At 42.6% G+C, this 21533-nt stretch overlaps 1 protein-coding gene across 2 annotated transcripts in view; it reads right to left on the bottom strand.

The window, feature by feature from the left end:
- Positions 1-21092, bottom strand: part of MAP3K20 (mitogen-activated protein kinase kinase kinase 20) — an 89023-nt gene extending 67931 nt beyond the window's left edge. The window contains exons 1-2 of one of the 2 annotated variants that reach the window (XM_056495927.1): positions 20880-21092; positions 13580-13769 (exon numbers count right to left, since the gene is read on the bottom strand). In XM_056495927.1, the coding sequence (XP_056351902.1) occupies positions 13580-13738 (159 nt within the window). In that variant the 5' untranslated portion in view covers positions 13739-13769; positions 20880-21092. Of the gene's footprint in view, positions 1-13579; positions 13770-20879 lie in introns of those variants that run through there. The other variant, XM_056495928.1, reaches the window with a different exon arrangement.
- Between the last annotated feature and the right edge of the window lie 441 nt (positions 21093-21533).

The raw sequence follows: 21533 nt of genomic DNA on the forward strand, positions 1-21533 counted from the left end.
GGTTTTATATGAAACTGTCCAAAAAATCCAGCATGAATCATGGTGAATTCTACCTGCTTTTCAGAAAAATCACTCTTCTTCACAATGAAAATTGTATTTTACTTAGAAACTTAGTTCAAATGCTACTTCTATTGGGTAGATATGGTAAAAAAAATAAAACTAGACAAAACTCATCAAATTTTAAGCTTCTATCTTTATGAAATATGGACCCAGTGTTTATTTTTTCTTGGGATTCTTCATGCTGCCTTTATGGTAGCTCAATCACTTTTCCATTAGAACTAAAAAAATTTCAAGTAAAACAATGGCTAAGATAAAAACCTTGGATGATAATTAGCAATATTTAAAAATTTTTTTTAGTGTCATAAATCCACATTTATCAGCATTACTCTACTATATATTTCTGACATGTGACTTCAGCTTTTCCCTTACTTCTCTGTGATGAATTTCTTGTACACAGAACTCCCTGTCTTATCTAAGCATCTTTATGGCTCTCAGCTTACACAGATATAACAACTATTTCATTTCTAATCCTTGTTATATAGAAATACAAATGGTCAGCCTCAAAATACATTTTTAAAGTTAATAACTGGAATAGCAGTATCTCTGAACTCTGCAAAAAAGTGGAAAACCAGAAGAGTCTAGAAGAGTAAGACTGATTACAGACTGACTTACAAAGGCAGTTGCTTTGAGTCTTGCAGAACTACAAGGAGCAGAGAACTCACAGGGGTCTTGTATCACTACAGGATATCAAATTAAGTCAAAAATCTTGTTTTCTCACTGCACTTCTCCAATGAAACAACAATATCTTTAGCCATTTCCTTCCCCAAATTTATGGCAGAATAACCAGAGGTACCATAACCACTACCTATGTCTGTACCTACTACTATGAGAGGAACATCACACGTACCTAATGGGGAATGAATAAAGGCCAGCTACAAAATGAAGACTATCTGTTCTGTGGCTGCAAAACCACTGACCTGCACTACTTCCTCCCATCACCCTGCACTGTGCTTGCCGAGGACTTGCAGTAAATGAAACAGCAAAGTGGAAATGAGAACTGCATATATATGGGACCACAGGAACTTTCAGGACCAGGGTCATGTGCAGAGTACAGTAAAGCCTCTCTCCTGAGCTGTACCTAAAGAGTTGAAGAGAAGGCATCATGCTGCAGCTAATGGCAATTCCAATCTGAATCCGAGTGCAGCAGAGAGAATGGGCATCTCTTCCTATTCCAGCAGTTCCCATAGTCTTTGCATAACTACTGACTGACTGATGCTCCAAGCATGACAAGGATTAGATTAGCAAAGTTCAGTAGAATGAACTGAGCTCACAAGCTGTGTCCAGGGCCCAGGAGCTCTGTGATGTTTTGGTGGCAAAAAACACATTCAAATTGGCATGGAAGAATAACAGCATCCCATATACCACAGCTTCTCATTTTCCAGTGCCAGACATACCCAAACCCTTGCCTAAGAAATTGACTCCTATCAAGGATCAGACACACAAGCAGATGTAATTTTCCATGCCACCTTCAGGTCAAGTAAGGCTGGAATGACTTCAAGCATTCTCCCTCAACCAAGCAAAATCATCCTCCAGTAAAGCTTTGCTGCCTGAGACACAACTCTCTAGAAGACACAGCAAGAACTCTTTTCCCCCTGTCACAGCTATACGGCTATGCAACATTTCCCTTTCTTTACGTGCCGTTACTGTGCTGACACTTTACTTGCAACACCAGTGGCCTCCTGAGGGTGTTTACTTCTAAGAGACAATTCCTTTTTTCCAGGTGAAGTCCTTCCCTCTGCCTGGGAAGGAGCTAGTGGTATCTTGTGACTGCATAAAGTGTTACTATAAAGAGGGTTTGGCCGACTCCATATATGCAGAGGGCTGTTATACCTCTCCTGCCTTTTTTCCTTCTTGAGTTTGAATTGCTGCACTTTGAAAAGTTTTTAGATCTCTTCTCAAGGTCAATTTTATGAATTATCTCTGTCTTTACCAAATTTGGATATAATTACTGTAGTTAGCTCTGAGGGGAGAATGAGACCATTTTGAGGTCTCTATTGTGCAGAGCAAGTGTGATGGTCTTGCATATTACTGCAAACCCTGCAAATATTATTTTTAAATATTTAAATCATTTATTAGTCCATATTATATCCTCAGGGATAGCACCAGAGATCTTAAGCCTTTAGAAGTGTCCTGCATCTTTTCATGTGTCCTCACTGTTTAGTTTAGACTAACATACCTTTATTATTGTGTATGTACAAAAAGAAACCACAAGGTGTAATAGTCTTTTGAAAATATTGCTTTTTTGTTCAAAGTCTCTACTGAATTCAGAATTTTGATGGATTGAAGTAAATGGTGGTGCTAAATTAATACTAAAGTTGTAGAATTCAGACTGCAGTTCTTCCAAATGTATATTTTAAGATACACAGTTTCTTTAAAATGTGAGGAAGCAAAATTCCTCATAAAAGCTGTGTACACAGAGGGGTTTTCACAACAATGAACAGCCTAATAATCAGGGTGAAGAATCCTCAACTGAAAGCTCACAAAGAAATCCCTCTATCCTTTCTCCATTTTTTCAATTCTACTTTTCTCGATAGGGGTGTCTCACCAGAGAACCTGAAGAGTGAAAGATTTAAGTATAGGACTGAAATCCATCAAACCTAGGCTTGTGGTCCAAACCCAAGCAGCTGTCAAACCCAGAGACAGGAATGTATGCTCACTTCTGCCTAATAAAATTTGAATCAAACACTTTGCATCTGATTCTCCATGTGAGCTTTTATGCAAACTTCTAAAGTGCAAGGAATCCTGGGGTGGAAGAGCTATTCTGAGAGCTTTCACATAGTTCATGTAATTAGGGAAACCACTTCCTTTGATTGTAAGTGTTCAAAACAGCTGAATTTCTTCTTTCAAAGGACTCTGTGATTTGGGTCATCTCTTTTACTTGCTCTTTTATGTTTCTCAAGATGAGAGGTGAGACTGTAAAGCACATTATTTAGAAAAAAAAAAAGATTCCACTTTTTGTTTTAGGGATTGAACTTCGACTATTCAAACGCTTGTCATTTGGAAATCTGTCTTTTTTTCCCTCCCTCTGTTTCCTTCCTTTTCTGATAAGCTCTTCAGTGGCTCAAGCGAATATAGCCTGAAATGCCAATTTAAACCTAAGGGAAAACTGAAATACAGTACATAAAGGAAAAGGGACTCTCATTTTCCTTTGTGTGGCTGTGGTTGAATATGTAATTATAAAGGAGCTCTAGCTGCAGGATCTCAGTCCCCATGTCACATTTACTTTTTCAATGGTTCTAAACATTGACCAAGCAAAAAGGCAGAAATACAGATTTTTAAAAGACAAACAAAGCAGCTGTCCTGGTCTTTGAAGTGGGTTTGCAGGTTCTTAGTTTCTCAAAAAGGGAACTCGGGTCACAGTTTCAAGGCAATGACCATGTCACCAGAGCTAACAGCTGATGCCAGTGTTGCTACAGAATCAAGTGTCACTCGCCCTGAATTTCTTGAGTCAGGCACCCTGTTAGTGCTGTTACTTCACATTCATCTCACTAACAGCTGTAACAGGCAGCGAATATCCCACTACTCACAGTATAGCACAGAATCATACTAGTGAAAAGGCAGGAGATTGCTTACTGCAGGTTTCAAATTTATTAAGTAAAAACAGAATGCCTGTTGATCCTAGGAGGACTGAGCATTATTCCCAGTCAGTGAAAAATTGCAGGACTCCTTCCAGAACTATAGCACTTACAGAGAATCAATCTCCAACACGAACAGAGTAAACCACTTGGAACACTGTGCCAGAAACCACATTACTGCCAACTTCTGCACAGGACAGATGAGACACTGGCCTGGAGAGATGACTTTACAATAAAGACTTTGGTACAAATACATAAACAACTGAGAACTCAAAAGTTATGAGCAGAAAACTTTTCCTTGGTTTAGGAGATTAAAAGTACACAGTTCACAAAAATGGAAACCCACCAATCACTAATTATAAGCCTTCATGTTTGAAAGATTTGCCTGAAATGCATCAAACATTACTAAAATTAAAGTTGTTATAAGTTTAGACAAGACTTTCCCCCCCAGTCTAATTTCACATAGACATGCACAACACTTTCTCAGCTGTATGATTCTTCCAAGAGGAAAAGATAACCTCTTGGAAAATGTCACTCATTCGCTTGAGTTGCTCACAGCAACTAGTTGATTTTAACAAGTTTCCAGAATTCATCTCTCCTATTCTGCCTGTGCCAGATCATAATTTGAAGAGTGCCTCAGCTTTCATTGAAAGGCTGCCACCCACCCAGCCTGCATGCCTGTTTTTTGGTTTTCCCACCAGCCAAGAGTAACTTGGTACAAGCAACAGCATCTCTTATTCTGGTGTCTACCAAGAGCTTCCTCACTTCTCCGACAACAACTCAAGGCATTTTACAAGCCATGCTTATTTTTGACATGGCTACTGGTAAATCAGGTGGCCAATACACAGAACCCACAGCCATTTAGTCAGATATGTATATCATAACACAATTTTTTTCTCCCTTGCCTCCACCATTTAGCCACAAAGAGCCTCATTTTCAGGAGTTTTGGAGTAAAATAAATAAGCAATCAGAGGCAGAAGAGAAGTGGGTAGGTGTGGCACTGTTCCCTTCAATGACATCCAAGGACCAGGCCCTATTTTGCCAAGGAGGTGCACCCATAGGGGTCCCTCCTGTGTGCAAGACACCCAGTTTCCCTGTGGAACTGACTTTCTTAAACAGAAATTATGCAGAATGCAGATTCTGTAAACATTAGTCTAATAAACAAATGTGTATTTGCAAGAAGGATTCTTCCCCAGTAGCTGAACTGCAACAGATGAAACATTTAAGAGGAACAGGGCAGTTTGGTGGCAATTGGATCAGCTGCACAGCTCTGTGTTTGCCCTTGCTGGCCTCATCTCCCTGGTGTGTGAGTAATTAACTGAGTATAAGAGAAATGTTGAAGCTGTTCTCTGGGCTCCTCTGCAGCCTCCAGCTAACATAAACACATCTGAATGTTTCCCTGTGACTGTTTATATTGTCCTCTTAAAAAGGAAACTTTCTCTATCAGCACCTTAGTAAGTGGAAATAGGTAAATACGAAATAACTTTTACAAGTCTTGATTGTATCATTACAATTAAAAAGACTGGTTTTGATGCTTGCATTCAAGTTAGGATATATTTTCTTTTTTCTTCAGAGTTCTTCAACTCTGAAGAAACCTTGGGCCCCAGACCATTACACAACTGACATGCAGCCAGTTTAAAATGAAGGACTAAAAAACAAAAAAAGGAAGTAGTTCTACAGAGCATTTTATTGCCCTTTTAAAAGCACAAAACACATTGTTCAAAATTCCACTGCCACCATGTGTGTGGCAGGTAGTTTGGGAAACCCAGTCAGAGACTGCAGCCCCCATAGTCAGCTTTGAATAGTCCTGTGAAAAATGGTGTCCAGGAGATTAATGGTCCCAGACTCAGATCACATCAACTCCAGCTCTGACTTCATCTGAACCATCACACAGGCGTGCAACTACCTAGAAACTGTGTCACATTTAAACAATACTTCCACACACCTCAAGAGCTACTCTGGGATTATCAGAGACAATTTGTAACTCCCTATGCTGCAGTGAGCTCAACTCATTTAATTACAGTGTCCAAGAACTGAAACACCAACAAATTTCAGTGTGGGTCACAGACATTTAAATTGTCAGCTGTCCCTCAAAGCATGTCAGACTCAAACATGCAATCACTTACCATCTCTCAAGTTACCACTCACCTGTCATTGTGATTTTCTACTTGAAACCTTTTTTAAAGAAAACTATATCGTTAAATAAATGTTACACAAGTCTAATTTGAACCAATCCTCAGTTGCTTGAGCCTGCAAGAGCCTAAAACAGCACTTTGAGAAAAAAAGATTTCATCTGTAGCCATGAGATTTCCACAGCAAAGCTTTAGGACAGCTTAAACATACAAAAATACCATTCTGCAGTTAATCACTTCAACAGAAGCTCAGGGTCAGAAAATGTCGTGGGAGGGGAAACAAAAGAGCTGCCATTTGATGTCAAGGGTTGCTGGCATAAAAAAATAAGCAACACAACCTCTCCTCCAAATTAAAAATAACAGCTGATTCCATGCAAAAAAGACCAAAACAGAAGAACCTATCTAGAGAAAAATTAAAAATAAAATTTAAAAACGGAAAAAAAAAAAAAAAAACAAAACAAAAACACAACACAAAAAAAAAAAAAAAAAAAAAAAAAAAAAAAAAAAAAAGCCCAAAATAAAGAAACAAGCAAAATAAACCACCCTAGGAAAAAAGCTTTAATTGCAACTAGGTTTCTACTGGAAATATGAGCAATGTAAGCAGCCCACTGTCAAACCAAACCTTGCAATTGACATAATAATAGTTAGGACAATATGCAGTGGAACTAAACTAATTATGAAAGTAAAAAATATTTAATAATATCCTAACAGCCTGCATGTTGTGGATAGCAAAGAGGGTAAGAAGGAGTGTTTCCTAAACAATCAGAGATCTTCTCCCTATTCTAAATAACATTTAATCATAATTTATAGAAAACAAGCACAAAATCTTGTTCACTTGCAGATGTTGCACCTTCTGAAAAAAAAAAAAAAAGGAAAACAAACCACTGAAATTGATGATTACTGAGATAGAAGGGTCCAGACCTCACAGAGATATTCCCAACCCAGGGATCAGGCACACAGTCATTTCCTGTGACTGAACCAAGCTAAGGAAGCTGTACCTATATTCCTAATGAACAGCACATGCAAGGTAATTTCACTTCTCACTTACAAAGTTTAAGGCAATTCAAGAGACAAGCAAAAGGAAGCAACAGACATATCTGGTGCATCTTAGCTTAATAATTTACCTGTTAATCAAATCTGTTTACGTAGCAACTGCTCAACACTGGCCACCAGTCAAGAGGACATGTACACTTGTCCCTTTTCAATTTTAGTACAAAATCTAGTGGTTTACACCACTGACAGTTATTATGTCTCAACTGATTCAAAATAACTTTTGAAGCCACATGCTGCCAGTGTGGGCCTGACAAAACAGTTTCTCTGAAGCTGATGTTCATATAAAATTAATCCCAAAACTAGCTTGATTTTAAAAAAACTTGTATGTACAAGCCAGTGTAACTAAGAATCTCAAATTACGGTGGTCAAAAAAACCAGTAAGCCACACAACTTGTGCTACAAACACTCATTATTTATATGAGGCAACTCTCAAGTTGTTACTCATTTAATGAAAAACTTTGTATAAAAATGTTTAAATACATGAGTAAAAAGATCTACTACAATAAAATGCAGCAAAATACAGACAAATGCTTTTCTATGTCTGGATTCCTGTGTTTCCAGGATTGTTTTAGGAGGGAGAGACACAGAAATGAAGTTTCTTAAAACAGACAAAATGAAACTAAAGCCTGTCCTTTGCAAGAATAATTGTATTCTGGCATTCTTTCATTATACTGGTGTCTCCCAAATATGGGGTTTGGACAATACTTTGGTTGCAATACTAACATGCCATGACAGAACACAGTCTTATCCAAAGCATCCACTAAGAAAATCTCATGCAGTGACTTTTTTAACTTCTGGAAATATGACATTCATTTACAAAATAAAGTCCTCCAGAAAATTACCCCTTGAAGGAAAGCCAAGAATAGGACAAATAAAGAATCAGTCAGATTCATTGCAAAAGTCTGTCCTATCCAAAATGATTTATTCTGCAAGATACGGATTACACAACAGCTGGAGCATCTGAAGCAATTTTGACAACCTCCAGTCTATAAAGGATTCTAAGCATCCTCTTGATACCTTTTGAGAATACCCTAGTCAGCACCAAGAGGAGTGCTCTAAGCCAATTCCTTTACCAAAATATAATAAAAAACTCCCACCAGAAAACCTCGCAAAATAACCACTCTGTAAAACAAAAACAAAAACATTTTAAGATACTCCTCTGGTATAATAAATACAGTTTTATCTCCTTTTAGCAGCTAACACCACCTAGCAGTAAACCTGAAAGGAGGCTGTAGCCAGGTGAGGGTCAGTGTCTTCTCCCAGCAATTAGCAATAGGGCAAGAGGACAGAGACTTAAACTGTACCAGGCAAGATTTAGGCAAGACATCAGGAAGAAGTTTTTCACAGAAAGGGCGACTGAGCACTGTAATGGGCTGCCCAGGGAGGTGGTAGAGTCACCACTCCTGGAGGTATTTCAGGAAAGACCAGATGTAGCAGTCAATGCCACAGTCTAGTTGACAAGGTGGTGTTAGGTCATAGGTTGGATTTGATGATTTCAAAGGTCTCATCCAGTCTAGCTGATGCTGTGATTCTGTTTTTCTTTGAATGAATATGGGGCTGGATGGGTTCCCATGAGATCACTTACTGTGAACTCTGTAATTATTCAGTATAGGTGCAGATATGCCTGGAAAGTTCACATATTCGACTCCTACACCCTGCATAACTTCATACAGCACACACTCTAAGCCCTCTCTCACTGTTCATCACTCTCAATACTTGCTGACTCAGACCTGAGAGAGGTAAGGGAGTAGAAGCTCCTAGAAAGAGCTAATAAAATATTAATAGAGCATCGAAATTGCCCTTCATTACAGCCAGGACCCAGTGTGGAGAGTCATTCAAGGCTGGCACCGGGGCACCCATACCAGCTACAAACCACAAAGAAAAAGAGTATCTACTATTTTTAGTCCTGTCAGAACTAAAGTATCAATTTCAGTTTGTTTTGCTTTGCTTTATTTTACTCTGTTGTTTTTCTCTTGTTACGCCTGCAAATCACTGCCAGTTCTTACTCTCATGACCCACATTAAAATTATCACATGCTCTCTTTTAGCACTACAAACATGAATGAGCTAAGTCCAGTGACATGCATGTGATTATACTTAACTCATCCCCTTCAGAAGGTACAAGCACCATCTATGTCTTCTGGAAAGTCCTTTCCAGAAGTGGATCATGAAAATCAAAAAAGTGAACAAGCTGCATTATATGCCATATGAAAATTTTTATGAAGCATAAAAATATCCCCTAAAGCTTACAACACATGCATTACATACAAGAAACCCTGACAATATAAAATTAACTTTCATGGTAGTCAGACTCCAGGCAATACAGCATCAAAACTAGAGAAAGCATGTTTTTATTTTTGAGCCTCATAAAACTCAAATGCATTACAGACGTGAATGAACAAGGCATGCATAGTTAATCCTGCTCAATTTAACTTCATCTATCCACAAGTTAGTTCTGTTAGTTCACCAGAAATATTTTAGTATTTCCCAGTAAGATTACAATTACATTTTGCTGGGGTTTTTTTCACATTCTCCTGCAGTTTGCACAGACCACTGCCAGCATTTTGAAGGAGTCCAGGAACATATGTACTGCATGAAATCAAGTGATCTTGTACCCAAGTACCCTGGTTGGAATGGCTGAAGCAATACTGCTGCCTATCAATAGCATGGAGACAGCTTATGGACCATGGAGTATTTTCAAAGACCTGTGGTATTAAAATTAATTTCAAATTTCAGGTGAAATTCCAGCAGTAATAAACTTCCTGGTGAAGTACCACTGCAGCACCAGCTGCCAACAAACTGCCACCAAAAGCATAGCCCTCAAAAGCAATGACAAACAACAGGTGAACTTCAGAGATGGGCAATCAAAGGAGGTCAGTGCTCTTCAGTGAAAAGCTAAGGTGGCAAGGCATAAAACAACATTTGTAATACTTCACTCCAGCAGTTATCTGCTCGAGATAATGGAGTCAAAAGAACTGCTAGCAATTTGCAGAATAAGGCCCCTGGCCTCAGTCTCTCCCATTCATTTCAGTGGGAGCCAAATTACAGGTTTATCTAATAATTCATATAAATCCCTCACAAAAAAACCAGATAACTTCTGGAGTAGTAGATGTGCAATTTTCTTCAATGAGTGGACACAATTAGCACTTAGGGCAAAAGGACAGATCCTGCTACAGAAGGCATTTCTACTCTGCCACATGCATCATAAACATCATGCTGACAGCCTAATTTTCTATAAAACAATTCACTAAAAATTCCTGTTTTCTACTTTGAACCACTATAGTGGTTGTACTAGATAGTAAAATGGCAACTTAATTTTTCTTTTTGGGACTATTTAATAATTCAGGTCATATTCCTATTTTACTTAATCAGCACAATTTTTGTTCAGTTTCACATCTGATACTTCAATCAAGGCCTTATAGCATATAATTTTTTTTTCCTAGCAGATCTGTTTAGGTGTACTTTTTCACATAAACACAAATCCCTTCCCATAAAGTTATGGTTTACTGCCTGTCTATAAAAAGTTAATGCCTTGCAGAGCTATTTCTCAGATTTCAAAGAGTTTCAAAGCAATCTGTCTGAGCAACACTCTTCCAAGTATTTATAAGATTTTCTAAGCACATATTCCAGTATGCTATGCTGGAACAAAAATTGCTTTGTTTCACATGTTAGAACTTGTTAGCCCCTTGGCTAATATAAAACCTTCACGATCTTTGCTGGTTGTGATTGGCTTGTTTAATAAAATGACACACAGATACAACATATTTGCAGAATGATACCACAGCTCTATTGACTTGGCTTGTTCCCTTGGACTTGGCTAGCATGAAATGCCTCTGAGCAAATTTTTCACAACTCTCTTATGTTTTCCCTCTAATCAGTTGTTATGGATTATTGGCAGCAGTTAACAGAAATACAAGGCATGCAGTCATGGAGATAAAAGGACACTTCCTTCCAAATAAACTAGAAATAGTAGAATCACAGATTATGCTGAGCTGGAAGACATCCACAAAGATCATCAAATCCAACTCTCAGCCCCACAGAAGACCATCCCCAAGAGTGCCTGAGACCACTGTCCAAATGCACAGAATAATTAGTTTTCTGGACTAAACACATCCAAGTATCCACCAAACACAGATACACAAGAGTTACAGCAAGTTATGTTTGTATTGATATCAGAAGAGTCATTAGCTCCCCATGACTTTCAGCGCAGCTCAGACATTCACTATTGTCATCACTACAGATGAAGATGCTGCCTATGTAAACATGTGACAGCCATTAGGGTCACAAGACCTTTCAGCCACCAAGCAGGCCTCTGGTACAGGACAGGCCTCTATACTTCAGCAAAATGTTCCTGTGGTGAGCTCAACAACTTGACAAAAGCAATTGTCTAAAAAGACATCTCAATGAGAAGACAGATGAAGAGGATCCTCCATCTTCACTCCTTTCATTTGTAGTCTGTGCCAAGTGTTACTCATCCTCACTCCTGATAATCTGTGCTTTTCTTTCCATTCTAATTCTTCTGGCTACAAATTCCAAGCACTAGTAGTTCTTCCAATAACGTTTTGCTCTAAATTAAACTATCCCTTCATTTTCTCCATATGAAAACACAATTTTTATATATAAGCTCTTACTTTTTAATTCTCTAAGATTGTTGACAGAAAAGTTCTGCCAAAGCTTGTCAGACTTACTTAAGTCATCACCACTAGCATCTCTGCTGCCTTCCCAGAAAACTTTCAAGATAAAGTGCCCATACCAAGCTGCTCCCATAACCTGTCTTGGTTAGTTTAAGTTGCAAGTTATAACCAGTCTGAAGAAAAATAAACAAATTTGTGATGGAAGGCACTTGCTCCCCTTCTGTCAACTCATCCTGATGGATGATATTCATTAACCCCTCCTGACACCCCGACTTTCTCTAACTTTCCACTCCCTTTTTTGCAGATTCCCCTGGGCTGCCCTGACAGTTCATTTACACTTTTTTGAACATAACAGAACCACATATGCCTAACAACAATTTTCCCAGTGCTACATACCAAGATAAAGCATGCCTGGCTGTAAAAAATTACTTGATCCTGATTTGCATATGCAAAACAATTAACCTAATTTGCCTAACAGCACCATGATACAAGTTCTTACTGAGTTGCAAGTCTTCATTAATCCCTAAATAAATGCTTAAATTGCAATAAACTCTTTCTGGCATATGGTTTCCTTTTCCTACTGCACAACCTGTGTTCCTCGCTACTCCAAGCTGAACTTCGTGTTGCACTATCTTAAAAAATATATTTTTGTCAAATGGTCCAACTGTGTCAAGTAATATACAGGATTTTTCCTTTCTCCATCCTTTCCTGTTCCATTAAGTTTTGTGCCATCCCAAGATGTAGTAATATTGTTTCTAAATTTACCTTCAAAAATGCTTTAAGTACATAACAACAAGTCTAGCACAGATACAGTGTAGCCCCCTCAGAAACACACACGTTCAATAAAGGTATGTCACTGACCCTGAGATCTGACAGCCAGGTTATTTTTAAGGAGTGCATTACTGATACTGCATAGCACAAATTTTACCCTTCATGTATCTTGTTATTAACAAATAATAGAAATAGAGAGAACAGCACAAACTGATATCGGACAGAAAGTATAAATCTTCCATTGTTCTAGAAAAATCTTGAGATCCTTTTCCACTATTTTAGACAGCAAAGTGCTCAATCATGATCAAACACACTTATCACATCACTAGGCATGACACAATCACAGTAGCTCAGCTGCTTCAGCAGTGGATGAACTTTGGTGTCTGATTATTTACTAATCTAATATGCCTAGCACTGCTCTGCTGTCCCTTCAGCTTGTGTCTTCCTACAACAGTCTGAGGATATCGTATCATATTGTACATACAGCCATGATGGAACACAGTGCAGTAACTGTGCTGTCCATCACTGCACTGGGGTGTGCTCACTGCTCCATCAGGGTGCTGACCAGCAAGCAGACTAGAGCACTGTGAGGACCACATACACCATGGCTCTGTACAAAGCTGAGGCACTAAAAGGACTTCAAGGAAAATTTTAAAATATTTAAAAAAAAAAAAACAAAAAAAACAAACAAACAACAAAACAACCTTAGCTAGTAAAGATGCACTTAGCTAATTCTGCCTTTTCCCCCAGGATTGCCAAGGACCCATCTGCCCTTCCAGGTCACATGATGCCCCAAGGGACAGTGACTGGCAGAACAGTTAGGGTTAAAACTACCTCATTGCAAGACCAAGCTATGACTATGTGGCTATGACTAACTAGGAGCTAGTGGAGCCCTAGATCAAAATCTTCAGCAGGCAGGAAAGGGACAACTCTAAGCCTGTAGTGAACATACAGATGTGAACCACAGAGCAGACGTCAAGAGGACAAGATGGAATCAGGTAATGACAGGAACACTACCTCTTCCTATCTAGCAACATGCCAGTGGTATCAAGAAAAATTAGTAGCTCCACAGGTGCAGCCAGCTCTCCTCCTCAGGGCCAGGTAGAGGAAATTGCAAAACAAGAAAAGTGGGAGACAACAGTGAAGGGTTAAACAATAGCGCTTTAAATCAGCCCCTCAGCCTGGAGTGCTCGTTAAGTCTTCACTGTAACATCATTGTTCATGGAGTTTTGTAATTAAACAAACAAAAATCCCAAGGTGGTTTGCCTGCATTACCTAGAGGATGGAAAACACTACAACAGAATTTTTGTTCTTGTCACCACAGCAGACAAAGTAAATGAAAAGTAAATTTTTACCTCTTTTTCTATTTTGAGCAGCTTCTTTACTGCCACCTCCTTGTCCTGAGAAATCCATCGGGCTCGGTAGACACTCCCAAAACTCCCTCCACCGCAGTTCTCAAAAAACTGCAAGTCATCAAATTTAATTTGCACAAATGAAGCACTGGTAGACGACATCTCATAATGACAAAATATACCACAGCAAAACCTGTAAAGAGAAAAACTTTAATTAATGCACATGCTCCAAAGATTTATGGACTTTCTTATCTGTGCTCAGTCACCCCAAAATCAGAATCATAAGCACACTACAGTAAAATCCACAGGCCACAGGAGGAAAAGAGCATGAGAACGTGTATTCCAACAGGGTGTGCAAAAGTTTGCACAATTTGCACAAGCTGTTAGGAGGAGCTGGGGGACACAAAGAGCTAACAGTATTCCTCAGAGCAATCCTGAGGTTTCCCGAACACCTTGGAAGCAGCTCTGCAAAAGGCAGGCATGGGGCTGCCTTCTCTGTGGGCACACAGAAAGTGTGCTCCGGGCTCGGGGCTGCCTGCCTGCTCAGGCACGCCAGGCACGCTGTCCTGCAGCTGCAATGGCCACGCACGAGGCACGTGCCACCCTGGCCAGGCAGGCTGCCTTTGGCCAGCGAGCAGTGGCACCCTGGCACAAGCCACCCTGGCTGGGCAGGTTGCCTTTGGCCGGCCAGCAGCCGTGGCCAGCGAGCAGTGGCACCCTGGCACAAGCCATCCTGGCCGGGCAGGCTGCCTTTGGCCAGCGAGCAGTGGCACCCTGGCACACAGCACCCTGGCCAGGCAGGCTGCCTTTGGCCACCCAGCAGTGGCACCCTGCCACAAGCCATCCTGGCCGGGCAGGTTGCCTTTGGCCGGCCAGCAGCCATGGCCAGCGAGCAGTGGCACCCTGGCACACAGCACCCTGGCCAGGCAGGCTGCCTTTGGGCGGCCAGCAGCAGTGGCCAGCGAGCAGTGGCACCCTGGCACACAGCACCCTGGCCAGGCAGGCTGCCTTTGGCCACCCAGCAGCAGTGGCCAGCGAGCAGTGGCACCTTGGCACACGCCGCGTGCCCAACAGCGCTCCGGGCAAGGTCGCAGCACTTCGTGCAAGGATGTGGAAAAACCTGGCCATGGTAAATCTCTCTTCCTGAGTGACTCAGATCTGTTTGCACGTTGTAACAAAGCGCAAGTACAGGGTAATTCATCGGGGTTACAATATGTGAAATTCTGCAGCCTGTGCCAAGACTGGTGCCGGCAGTTTCAGGAGATGATCCCAAATCTGCTGACAGGGGAACAGAACGTCCTTCCCCGAGATTTCACGGTGATAAAGCTTAAGGCTGTAGGAATTTCAAGAAACATTATCGCCTAAATGCATGAACAATGACTAATTTTAGGTTTCTTTTTTTAATGATACAAGATCAGAAAGCTCAGGTCTTTAATGGGACTGCAGGACAAAGCATACTCCAGAACCATCTGCAAACCTGTTGTGGGTTCAGTTCAGAGGCACCAGCCTAGACAAAGTAGTTTTAATTACCAGCAAAAGTTACTGTACTTGCAATTAATGACAGTAAATTTATCAGTATAAAATGAGAGATGAGTTTTAATAAAACAAGCCAAAAAAGAACTGGAGATTTTGGGTTGACGGTGAAAACTATACATCCAGTTTCACTGGTAAATTATAGTACCAAAATATACAATGTCTTCTGAGAACCTCCATTCCATGGGGCTTTTTGAGATAAAGCACGTTATGTGTTGTCCAGAGCTGTGAATCACACTCCTTGTACTGCTGACTGCCAGAATCTCTTTATGCCAGTTGCCTCTGTAACAAACACAAAGGCATTATTTGCCCCCTGGCTCTCCTGATTGTGTAGCTACTCTGATGAAAATTTTGAGATATTTGATCAGGAATTTCTGGCACTATCGGTTGCAGCTATTCTCCAAATAAGAGATGAAGGTATCAACACTTTTCTTCAATCAACATAACATACAGCCATCTCTGAAACTGCCTGCTTCATTTTATACTTCTTGACCACCCATAAAGATAATGACAAATGCTGAGCAGATCGTGACAATTTCAGTATGTGTTCTGAAGGCTTTTTAGCAAGGAGCAGACCTCAAGCCTTTCACTGACAGCCAGCCTGCAGAGCTCTTGGAGAGGAAACATGAATGACCTCTCCCCAGAGCTGCAAGTCAGAGCAGGGGTTACAAGTGGGATGCAAAATCAAGTCCACTCTTCCAGTGCTCTGCAGCCTCTTCCCTAATACAAGTGCTTGAACTGTCCTGCTGACCTTCTGTTCTTGTTTTAACCTTGTTGCTGTTGTTAATTTCCTGCCATCCCAGAGTCATCTTTTGCACAGCCTGCACACGTTTTCTTTAGAGAAAGCTCAAAGAAAAGGAAATTGGTCAATCCTAGAAACCAAGAGAGTAATGAACATTTTAATGTTTTGCTCTTTGCCAGTGCTGTTTAATTAGCAGATCTTCAGAAACAAAAGTTCATTTGCATTGTTTACTGCAGCAGTCACTCCAAGTTCATCCTGTGTACATGGTATCTCAAGCATACATGACACTTTACAGACAAATAAAACAAAAACAGGTTGACATCCCAACCCAAAGACCTCACAATTTAAGGCCACAGCCCTGCACATATTTATGCACATGGGTAATTACACTCAAGTGAGCAATTTCCTTACTGACAACAGAATTAGCCAGAAGAGTGATGCTACTCACAGGCAAAAACATATGCCCCAACTAGACCATAAATTTAACAGGAAAGTGGGAAAAGCTGAAAACAGATTATTGCATTTGGGATGGCAGAAGGAGATGGAAACCAAGTGAAAAGAAGAACACATCCCGGGAAAGAAATTTCTGGCCTTCACTATCTGAATTCAATAGCTTTGAAGAGATGTCAAATTATTTAACATTATTTTTCACCCAGAACCACCAAATCAACCGTACAAACTAGTAACTTATTTGATTTCTGAAAATAACACTAGGAGAGAATAACATGCACACCAGACATTTGACAAATACAAATGAGTACTTTTCTGGTGGGTCCTCCTTTCTGCTTCAAACTTCATCTAAATTTTCATGCACTCACAATGCAGTGCCTGGCACACAAGCACTTGCAGAAGCTACCATTTGTTCTTTAAACACCTTCTCAGTCTCAAATTTACCAACAGGAGTCACCAACTGCAGATCACTGGATCACACAATAAATTAGGTGGCAAGACCTTTGAGATACTATCTTGTCAATTAGACCATAGCACTGAGTGCCTCATCCAGTCTTTCCTTAAACACCACCAGGGACAGTGACTCCACCACCTCCCTGGGCAGTCCATTGCAATGTTTAATCAGCCCTTCTGTGAAGAAATTCTTCCTCATGTCCAGCCTAAACCTCCCCTGATACAGCTTAAGACCACATCCTCTTGTCCTGTCACTGGCTGTCAGGAAGAAGAGGCTGACCCCTGCCTGACTACAACCTCTTTTCAGGTAGTTGTAGAGACACTATAGGGCACTAGCACACAATAGTTAATGTTATTTAAAAAATGATTCATTGGTTGGCATCAGGTTGTTCCAGATGCTTTTTTTCCAGAGAAAGTAGAGGAGATTTACAAGAGACACTGTTTAGTTAGAGATCTGTAATTAAAACCAGCCTGTATTAGTTTTCTTTTTCTAGATGAGACAACTGACCTGTTTTAACATTACTCCATGTTTTTGGATTCAAGGTAGGTAATCCTCAATTAGAAAGATCAATCTCTGTGTTATGTTTGAGAAAACAACTGTTTAGATTAACAATTGCAAGTGACAAATCCACACAGTTATTAACTTGTCATCCTGAAGATATTTAACAATCTGAGTTTATAACATTGGTTAAGAGAAAAAAACAAAAAACAAACAGATCAGGTATTTCATTAAACTCCACGGTCTTCCACTTGCATCTGAAACAAGCACAGCATTCCAACTATGTGTGACACTTTTTCACATCTTACACTTGTGCAGACAGGAGAGCAGCCCTTTGCAGCACGGCCTCCAGGCCTGGGGCCTTACAGCACCACCCCTGCACTCAGCTCAGGAGGGTTTGGCACCCAAACCTTGCCCACTCAAGGTTTCGGGCGCCAAGCACCATCACAGTGCAGCAGGGAAACACTGCACTGACTGACTTTGTCACTTGTTCTCGGACAAATGAAAACATGACAATTCAGAAACAGTGAATGACAGGTATTTCAGGAAATAATTAAACTGCTGGTTATTTCAGTTATTCCTATGGGATCTTCTTGGGGGTAAAAGAATTTTCTCCTTTTTCTGTTTTATTTCTAATAGTTAGCATGACTTTGTAATCTTGCAGCAACATCTACATCTCCTGGCTCTTTGTTTTCCACATAGTAACTTATATTTGACCAAGCTGTTGGGGTAAGCTGTTCATTTCATACCAAGAAGTAACAGACCTGAGTTGTATTTGGCAGTGTTTAACATCTGAAATTATTATTTAGCATTAGTATGTAGCATGTCAGGACTATTACGTAGAGTCACTGCAGCAAGCAAAGTCACCACATTATGTCACCACATGCTCAGTTCAGTACACCAATGATGCAGGTGTAGGAAACTATCCATCATTACTGGCTTCTTGTGATTATAGCACTTTAGGGGATTAACCCATGTGAGGGTCCTGGCCCTGCAAAGGTCCCACATTTGCTGTTCCCCCTAGACCCCCCCAAAGTGAGAGAACCCCCAGGCATGCAGGCTGCCCTGCATCTTAGCACAGCAACACTAGAAGAACTCAACACATTCACTCGTACCTCCCAGCTCCCTACAAACTGCAGTGTAGGGGAAGTGCTGCCATGCCCAGCACTGCTTTATTCCACATACATAACACAAGATCCCTCTGTTTGTCATTCAGCTACTGCTCCCAGAGTATAGACAGCTTCCACTTGAGGGACTTAGAGGCAGCAGGGAGGAAAGAATTTACAAATTGCACAGTAACTGCAACTCATATTTTGTTTAGTGCGTGGCTGCGAAACCGAAAATTGCATCTCTCGTCTTGCACGAGCACCTGACGCTGCTCAAGTATTCAATTAGTGCAGGAAAGCCTTTGTAATTTATTATGGGGAACAGCCATGCAACTCCCTGCCCCTCACTTTACTGTGTGGTTCCACAAAGTAGGATTCAGTGCTTCCTGCAGGAAGGCACACTGCCAACATATTGCCAATAAAGTAGTAGCACACCACACTTGTGCTATCTTAAAATACACAGCTGAAAGTGCCAAGTTTCCTTATTTGGCAAAACAGCCCATTTGCTTTCAGGATCTTTGACCATCCATTTTTAGACCCAAATCATCCTTTCTATCCAACATGGCCTGCAGTCTCTGAGCACACCAAATTGGATTTTTTTCAGCAGTATATTTATACAGAGTTTAAAAAAACACATATATTAAAAAAACAAATAAAAATGTCCAACAAAAAAACCCACCCTCAAACACCACAACATGGTTAACCATTGTCTTGTCCAAACAGAAAACTGAAAAGGAGTTATAGTGACATTGAGCTACAAAAGATAATGCAGAAAGTTTTTATAAATTAAAAAAAGCCCTTAATCATATCACGAACTACTGACAGATAAGACGCAAACAAACTCCAAGCAGAAATCCAAATTAAATATATCCTAATCTTCTAATCTCCCAATGAGTTAAAATAAAGCCAACAACCCCTACAACTCCTCAACTTTCTTAATCAGACTGAGTAGCAGTCCTGCAGATGGTAAAACTGGAGGCATGCCTCTGCCTACCTTAGTTACAGACTCTACAACATTTGAGTCTGTCCTCTGTCAGAACCTAAGAATTCTGCATAACTTCCATTAATAACACTCCTAATTTTTTTTTAATTGATATAAAAATTGCTACAGAAAAAGGCTCAACTCCACCTAAACAGTTTGAGTACTGCAGGAAAAGAATCATTTTTAAGCCAAGCTGTGTCAGTGAAAGAGACTGAAGGCTTTAAAGACTTCACTTTAAATAGAAAACATTTTACCTCAGAAAACCCCTAAATTGGTCACGTCACTTATAAGTGATGCCAGCCAGCAGTACACACACAACAGCACCCAAGGCAGCCAAGGCAGCTAAGCCTGCATCCAGGCCCACAGCACAGCTCGGTCTGGCACAGGCCAGACTGCAGGACCTGGGCCTCAGTTATGTCCATGTTTCTGTCTTCCCCCACAGTGAGCCAGACTCTCCAGGGTTACCATTATTCACACAATGCCACCCGTATGCAAAGCACATTACCGATAGATAAAATAAGTAGGTTTCAGAGGACTTACAATTCCAGGACAAAATCCTGGAAACATCTAACCACATGCCTCCTGAAGAAGGCTATGATGTTTTCAGGCAGTGACCCAGTTAATCCAGCGCTTTCAAATTATTCCTGTTTCTGGAACTTAGAAAAAGTAATGATCCATGGCTTTCCCGATGGCTCTGTGGCTAAAACTCCCAGCAGCGCATGCTGGATAAGGGTAATAGATGGCTCACGCACTCGTGCTTAATAAAAGATCATGCTGCTGGAAACGAGCTAACTTAAGCAAACACAGCAAAACCAAAGAACGTCGGCTTACTTTAAAACAAGTGGGAAAACGGAGGGAATGAAAGTCACACCTCAAATTCCAACCCGACGAATTTTATGCCCAAAACAACAGCAAAATGCCGCAGGTGCGCGGCACCTGAAACACGTTCTAAGGAGCGCAGGGACGGCGAGCGCAGCAGCCCCCGGCCGGACGCCGGCTGCCCATGCCGCGCTGCCCAGGCATGTTCTGCTGCCCATGTCCCCCTGCCCGTGCATGTCCCCCTGCCCATGTCCCCCTGCCCATGTCCCCCTGCCCATGTCCCGCTGCCCATGTCCCGCTGCCCATGTCCCGCTGCCCGCCGCTGGCAGCACCTTTCCCGCGCCGGGCCGTCCCGCCCGGGCGCTGCTCGGCGGACACCGCTCTGCCCTGCCCTGCCCTGCCCTGCCCTCCCGGCGGGGCACGGCCCCTCTCCCGACCCCCGTCCCCCTGCGCGGCCAAGCCTGGGCGCCGCTGACCGGGGGGCGTTTGGCCGGCGCGGCGGGACCAAGGCGACGCAAGGTCAGGCCGTGCGCGCGGCCGGCCGCCTCCCTTCACAGGGCTTCTGAAGTTGCTTCAGCACGGGGAACGTCAAACCCGGAGGGGACACGCACGGCCCGGCCCGGCCGCTGCCCGCCGCCTCCCCCCGCCCAGCCGAACGCGCCCCCACCGCGCCGCCGCCCCGAGCGCTGCCTCCGCGGGGGGCGCTTCACCGTCCTCACCTTTCCCGAGGGGCTCCGGGCTGGCGGGACCCGAGCGGCGCCGATCCCGGAGCCGGCGAGGGAGGCTACAACCGGCGCGACCGCGTCTCCCGCTCCGTCCCCCGCGCTTCCGGTTGGTGCCGGGAGCCGGAGCCGCCGCCGCCCCCGCACCGCCTCGCAGCGGCGCCACCCCGCGCTCCGCGCCGGGCCCCGCGGGAGGCGCGGCGGCCGCCGGGCCGGGGCTGCGGGCGGCGCGGTGCCCTGCCTGCAGGGGGCGCGGTGCCGGCAGGGCGGGCGGTGCCGGCGCGGAGCGGCCCAGGGGCGGCGGGCGGAGGCGAGCGCGGCCCCCGGCCCGGGACACGGCCCGGCGTACGGCGAGCGCGGCCCCTCACGGCCTGCGCACCCTGCACCCCCTGCACCCGCACCGTGGGCGCTGCGGTGGGGCTGGCGTGAGGCGAGCGGGATGGAGCATCAGCTTCTCAAATCACAGACTATGCTAAGTTGGAAGCGACCCACAATGACCATGAAGTCAAAGTCTTCGCTTTGCACAGGACATGCCCAAGAATCACACCGTGTGCCTGAGAGTGGTGGCGTCCAAATGCTGGTTGAACTCTGTCAGCTATGACCAGTTCCCTGGGGAGCCTGTTCCAGTGCTCATCCCCACACTGTGTGAAG

This window comes from Oenanthe melanoleuca, chromosome 7 (assembly GCF_029582105.1).
Source record: "Oenanthe melanoleuca isolate GR-GAL-2019-014 chromosome 7, OMel1.0, whole genome shotgun sequence".
In the NCBI taxonomy this organism is placed as follows: domain Eukaryota; kingdom Metazoa; phylum Chordata; class Aves; order Passeriformes; family Muscicapidae; genus Oenanthe; species Oenanthe melanoleuca.